The following is a 7023-nucleotide window of genomic DNA, read 5'->3' as shown; positions in this document are numbered from 1 at the left end:
CGTCGGGCAAACCATCCACACCCTAACCTCCGTTTTCTCAAAAAGGATGAAACGACTGGTATTTCCCCCCTTCTGAATGCTTCCTTCGCAGGCCGGCAGATCCTCTGAACTCCACCTGTATGACGACAGAAAGCCGGTTGGAAGAAAGAGCGCCAGAATACAAGCAAAGAATGCGCGTTGTTGCGCGAAGTCATTAGCGGAGTATAGGCGAGGACCCGTAAGTAACGAGGCGTTCTATGGGCGGTCGACCTATTTACGAGTCGCCTGTGGGGGCGGGCGAACCGCTGCCGCCCTCGCCTTTATTCAAGCCGCCACGGCCACCTCTGCCGCCACGGCCGCCTCGCTCGCCCCTAACCCCGCGTGATCCGCCGCCGCGACCGCCACGGCGGCCGGTCTCAGGCCCGCTCTCGCCGCCGCTCAACCCTCCGCGGTCACCGGCACTACGGTATCCGCTCGTCGAGTCCCGGCCTCTACCGCTACCCCAGGTTCCGGCTCCGCCTCTACCTGCATAGGTAGGTTTGGAATCGCGTGGTTGGAAGATCTTCACCAACGGCTTCGACCGGTCTTCGGCTTGGCGAACTTTGAACTCGTCAGAGAGACTAGAGTATGCTGCATCTCTGTCCTCCGCGCTCTGGAAGTGGGCAACCTTGTTGTTACTATTATTTCCCCACCTTTCCACTTTGGTAATTTTGGCCTTGTGCTCGTCGGGGAAGATATCGCGAGTCTGCTCATCGCTCTGGACGTTCATAACAAATAATCCGATAATACTATCAGCAGACGGTCGCGGCGCAGGCGACGGCGCACTTTCTAGTCCGTGTGCCGATCCGTTAGCACTCGTAGGCTTCTCGTTCTCTTTATTGGCCGTGGCATTAGGGGTTGGAGAGGCCGTAGTTGGCCTCGGCGTGGTAGGTTTCGGTTGTAAAGGGGTGACCGTGATTGGTTTAGAAGATGATGGCACCGACGGATTTCGTGGCGGGCTATAAGGCGGCGGGGCGGATACTGTCGGGGGACCTGCAGACGTTGCTGAGGTCTGTGGAGGGGGCCCGCTGGCGGTAGGTGCTGGCGAAGGCGTGCTCTGCGGTAGGGTAGCTTGTTGCTTGGCTCCGCGGTGTGAGAAGTTGAACCCCTGCGCCCGCATCTCGGTGCCGATACGGCCATCTTGTATTTCCAGCACCAACCAGCCAAACGCGGCATCCGCCAAGTTGAAGTTCCACATATTCTTGAATGCGCTCTCGTCGACCTGACCCTGCGCGCCGGGGCCGCCAACAGGACCGCCAAAGGGGTTTCCGCCCGCCGCAGTTCTAGGCATCTTTTCGACGAGGTCCAGCGCATTTTGTAAAAGCTTCTGCTGAGCCTCGTTCTGCTGGATCGCGGGCTCCACCTCTCCCTTGACCGTCTCCCAGACATCGTTAAACGACGCCTTCGAGGCGGCGAGCTTACCCCGGTAGTGATCCAAGGTCGGGTTCACGCTGAACTCGTTGTACGAGCTACCGTACCGGAAATGCAGGCCAGCAGAAATAGAGAAGTCAGCCTTGAGGCTGACCGAAAGCTGGTTCAAGATACCCTCGCGTGCGGGGGAAGCATGCGTAACGAAAACACGGGTTTCGGTCGGGTCATACACGCGGTTAGCTGTATCGACTAGTTCGCCCATCTGGAGTAGGGTAGTCCACATGGTACCCTGTCCGCCCGCAATGGTAGTTCGACCCTCCCCGTTGTCGAACAGCTTGTGCATGACGACAGCGCCACCGAGACCGAGAAGTCGCAACTTTACACCGCCGATTTCCAGCAGCATAGATCTTGCCTCATCGATGATATGCAGATTCGGCACCTTGTATTCGCCGGATCGGAATTTCTCCAGTACGCGTACATCCTCGCAAGCGCCCCAGACGGTGTAGACGGGTACCTCCAGCTTGACTTTGCCACTGATGAGCAGAGGCAACTCGGACAGAGGTAGCTCTTGAGGAGTGAATCGCGCCTTGACAGAACCGGGCCCGCCTTGGGTGATGGCCTTCTTGATGGCGTCGGAGATCAAGGGCGAGTATTGGGCGACATGCTTCAGAGTCCTGCTCCAGTCTGCGGTTAGAGAGGGTCGACTTGAAACCATGATGGAGAAGACGACGGTGGCCTTACTTTTCCGCGATGCGATCCAACGACGTATCGTCGTAGAAGCCGAAGTCACCGGTATGAATAATGTGGTCGGCCTGTGCCTTCTTGGCGAGATCGTTCAGGGAGTGTAGGTTCCCTATAACACAATTCTCAGCTCGGCCTCACTCGGAGGTTACACTCGACGGGGAGCATCCTACCTCGTACGTCGGCTATGCAGAGGACACGGATAGGACCCGACTGGATGATTCGGCCCTGGTTGGGCAGTAGAGGGACGGCACCCGGAGCAGCGGGACCGAGATGCGGGTGGGCACTGGGAGCGCCGTTGGGCATGTAGCCTTGGGTGTTGTAAGGCTGACGAGGTTGCTGAAAGACGGCACAAGTCAGCGAGGGGGTCTCACACGGACATTCTCCAGAACGTCGACGGGGTCGGGATAGCATGCGACGACGAAGCCGATATCGATGCTGACGCACCACGTGCGACGGCGGCAGCGACGGTTGGGGTACCACCGGGCCAGGTCCGCGTGGCGCCATCATGCACCCGAGAACTACGACGCGGCATGAGGGGATGGGGGATAGGGGGGGAGGTAATGGTGTGCGTGTTTTAGAAAGAAGAAGGAAAGCGGCGTGGAGGGGAGGTGACGTGGTTATGGAAGAGTGGTGATGATGTCTGAGATGTTGCTGGGCCAGTCGCAGGAGGCTGAGGTTCACGATGTCCGCATGCAGCCCTCAACGCGAACCGCTAGGGGCGAATAGGAAGAGAGCATAGACGTACAGCCATGGGACTATCTGTGAAGAGAAACGGCGAGGGTTGGAATCGAGGATCCAGTGCGTTCGGTTATCTTGCCCTACGGGGTTACTACGGGCGAGGGTCGCGGCGTAGACGGGTAGGAAGATAAGGGCTCGGTAGCTGAGAGGCGGGCAGAGGAGGTCGAGGGAGGAGTGCAAAGAAAAAGAAGAGGAAGAAGGGAGAGAGAAAGAGAGAGAGAGATAGGGAGAGGGAGAGCGACGAGGCGCGTGAGAAGTTTTGTGCGGTGGTGGCCAGGTGGCTCTAGTCGACGACGAGGTAGCGGACGGGTTCAATGACGACGAACTAGACGGGTATCAAAAAACAATAGGATATGAGGGGAAAGGGTTGACGTGGGCACGACCTGGCTCAGGGCGAGGCGCGGGATGATGGGCCGTCTGCTTGGTTGGGAGGCGGGAATTTGGGAAAAGGCAACGGGACAAAATGAGGTCGGGAGCTTTTTTGGATTTTCGGCAGCGACAGTGAAGGTTTGGGGTCAAAAAAGTTCGACGGGCAGGACCATCACCTGGCCCGACGTCACGATTGGCTACGGTCCTCAGCCTCGACCCACCTGGCTGTGGAAGGTACTATATACCCAAGTACGTACCTCGGGGTTGCCCTGCCTGGACGCCTAACCTTAGGTACCTAGAGGTACCTCCTCTATACCTGCATCAAGGCATACTGTGAGGTTTGTATAAGCACCGACAGCCGGCATGGCAGGTGACGAGTAGCAGGCGCATCTGCCTGCTTTGCTGGCTTTAGGTTGCAACAGGCGTCGACGGGCAGCGTCTGGTACTCAAGGTTGGGCAGATCAGTACTTAGGTAAGGTAGGCAGATTAGGTTGGATGCCCAGGTACCTCTCAGGTATCGCCTAGTTAGAGGTACCTACCTACCTCTAGGTACCTAAGGTACCTAGGTACCTACCTGGGTATCATGCAAGGTAACTTCCGTTTCTTGTTATTATTTAACTGCTACCTCGTACCTACCTTTCTGCCTTGGTGCCTACCTGCCTACCTACCTACAATTAATAAGGCAGGTATGGCACTTAAATATCTAATATTATATCCCACAGGTGACAATTCCAGAGTTCGGATCGTTGTAGTTGCTAGACGCATGTTTGCAATTACCTGCATGTTTTAGTACTGGTTAGGTACGTCGTTACGCCTATACTTATAATATACCATCTATCACATGACCACGGGCCACCCTCCCGCGGGCCACCCCTTAACATACCAAAAAACGCTAAAACAGGCCATTTTAAATCATACCGCTTCCCATTAATTTTAAAGCTATTTAAGAAATACTATAAATATAATTCGTATGAAGCTTTATTATTAATCTAGCGTTTTTTCGGATTAAATCGGATGCGTATTACCGGGGTTATTATTAGTTAAAAACGGCGGTAAATGAAATTATATAGCTATAAACTACTACCTAATTAATACGAGTAAATATTAATTAAATCTCGACTAAATAAGCTTCTTTTGCTATGAAATTCGTTAACGAGGATCTCATAGCGTTTATTATCCGATTTATTACTTAGGAAGGCGTTTCGATACGCCGTTTAGCTATTATATACGGCGTTTCGCGAATTACGCTAGCGGCTTGGCTTTAGGATAAGTTAGCGTTATTAGAGCTTTAATTTTTATAACGCTTAACGAATAAGTAGGAGGAATAACTCGCTTCGTAGGTTTTACGTTAGGAAACGTTAGGGCTAGCTCCTAATTACCGTATTATTCGCGGAATTACCTAGGATATCTTAAACGCGAGCGGCGATCTACGGCCTCTTAATAAGAATTAGCTCTATAACTTCCTAAAGCGTAACCTTTTAATTACGCTAAAATCCAGGCGTAAAACTAAAGCTTCGCGTTTTAATTACTTTAATTAAAAGGCTATAAATTAATATTTCGATATCCGGGAGGCTAAATACGGCTAAATAAAGCCTTATCTTACCTTTAACGTCGATAAAAAAGATATTATACTTAATTAAGGTAAGGAACCTTATTTAGCCTTATCCTTCCGTTTCTATATTAATTAAAGTACTAAAGCTCGATAGCTTAATTTTCGGGAGCTTAAATACTAGAAAAGCGATCGTTAAGAGCTCTTAGCTTAGGACTTAGGCCTCGTTTATCGAGTATATTAACGCCACGGACCATACTCTTTAACCGGGTATTATCTTTAAAGGAAAGGAGCTTTAAACGACCTAGTTTATAAATTAATTTAAAGAGATCGCCGATTAATACTTTATTACCTTAAATAACGGCTAATCGGATAGCTATATCGCGTTAAAGTAGTTAAAGGGGATATTTATTAAAGAAACGAATGGCCTCCTTTCCTACGAATTTAACGCCCGCTTATTAATCCTAGACGGCTATAAAAGCCATATAATTATTAGTTTATTTATCTCTTAATTAACTAACGTTAATTTCGTATTTTTACGATTTTTTTCTGATTTTTTATAAGCGAATATTACTAACGTATTACGATCTTAGGATAAGTTTATAGCTACTTATTTTCGGTATAATATTTACCTATATTTCCTATTAGCGTATACCTCTTACGGCTTATAACTACTCGATAATAACTTATTTAACGCTCTTAAAATAGCTTATAGGAAGTACTTAAGCTAGTTATACTCCTTAACGAATACCGCGCCGATTAATAAGCTAAATTTCTTACGTTACTTATACGCGGCGAGAATCGACGCCTTTACCGAGAAAAACGTCTATACCGGCTTTAAGGTAATTAAGAACTAATTAATAAGCCGTAATAAGGTATTAGCATATCCTAAGCTTTAATAGGAGAAAGATATAGCTAAAACGAGCTAACGAAAGAACCTTAAAAAGGAGAGCTTAGAAGTTTAGGTCTCGACGTTAAACGCGATTAATAAGGCTAGGAAATTCGCCGTTAATCGATCTCTATATACTCGCGTAACGCTTAGGAACGTTACTAACGACTATTACGACCTTTATACGAAGCTAGCTTTTAGAGATTACTAGATTTCCTCGTTAATAACTTAATTAGAACTAAAAAGCCAGCCGAGAAGGAGGGCTATTCCTAACCTAAATAAGCGCTTCCAATCCCTTTACGAGATACTAGCGAACGATTAGGATAGCTAATAACTACCTAATATTACGTTAGAAGCCGTAATCGAATAATAATAATAATAAGAGGAGGTAGTAGTAACGGTAGCCTAGGAAGAGGCTATAAGCCTACCAAGCGAGGATAAGTAGGATACTTAATTATTATAACGCGTCCGATTACCGCGCGTAATTAAGGCTCCGGCGCGCTTTAGGAATTAATTAAATAACGGGCATTAATTTAGTTTAGTTTTTATAATTTTTCGAATTTATTTAGGTAAGCTATTTAATTTATAAAAGGGCCTGTTTTAGCGTTTTTTAGTGTGTTAAGGGGTGGCCCGCGGGGGGGTGGCCCGTGGTCATGTGATAGATGATATCCCCCCAGACCCATGCGTGGAAATCTCTGCCAAGGTAATTTACAACCCTGTGTGGATCCTCAGGCATCCAGAATGGAGGCCTGTGATTGGTAGAATTGAAGAAAAACACGCAACAGCTAACTGTTCGTAAAACGCTGTATTTAAGCCCTTTTAGCAGTTTAGTTTTTACACCTTCAATTGATTAACTAGGTTTACCTTTCAACTCGTCTTACGTGCCTTACGATTAAGGCAGCGAGGCCACGAAAGGAACCGCCACCAAAACGCACACCTGTTCCGTACTGTATCAGCCTCTTATCACCATATCAGAGACGCGGACGTGGAGGCCCTTTAAGTCTGACCTCTCTCTGACTTGCCTGCCTTACCTTGTAATACACACTCACTTGCTCTGCAAGCCACGAACTTCCTTGGTAACCATCCCTGGGTACCTAGTCTCTCGACAAGCAACCACTGTATAAGATACGAATTCCCATCTCTCCGTTGCCACATTGCTAGGCCCGCTTACCTTCTTCGCCTTCTCTCCAGTCACTCCCCGTTAGTCACGGTCCGTGGAACCATGTGTGTTCTGCTGGCGAATAATACGGTGTCTTAGGTTAGGGAGATGCCGAGAGAAGCAGCAAAACCAGCCACGGATATCGAGTAAGGACTGCCTCTCGAGCATATATGGCGGGTTACATGG

At 49.1% G+C, this 7023-nt stretch overlaps 1 protein-coding gene across 1 annotated transcript; it reads right to left on the bottom strand.

The window, feature by feature from the left end:
* Positions 1-2857, bottom strand: GGS23DRAFT_373981 (uncharacterized protein). The gene is made up of 4 exons (XM_051513373.1): positions 2578-2857; positions 2304-2469; positions 2131-2242; positions 1-2063 (listed from the first exon to the last, which is right to left on the bottom strand). Exons 1-4 carry the CDS (start codon positions 2638-2640, stop codon positions 254-256), a joined length of 2151 nt encoding a protein of 716 aa, XP_051374905.1. The 5' UTR covers positions 2641-2857; the 3' UTR covers positions 1-253.
* Between the last annotated feature and the right edge of the window lie 4166 nt (positions 2858-7023).

This window comes from Durotheca rogersii, assembly GCF_024521655.1.
Source record: "Durotheca rogersii strain YMJ 92031201 chromosome Unknown GGS23scaffold_4, whole genome shotgun sequence".
Taxonomy (NCBI): domain Eukaryota; kingdom Fungi; phylum Ascomycota; class Sordariomycetes; order Xylariales; family Xylariaceae; genus Durotheca; species Durotheca rogersii.
Note: the sequence above shows the minus strand (reverse complement) of the source record. Positions and strands in the feature narration are given on the sequence as shown.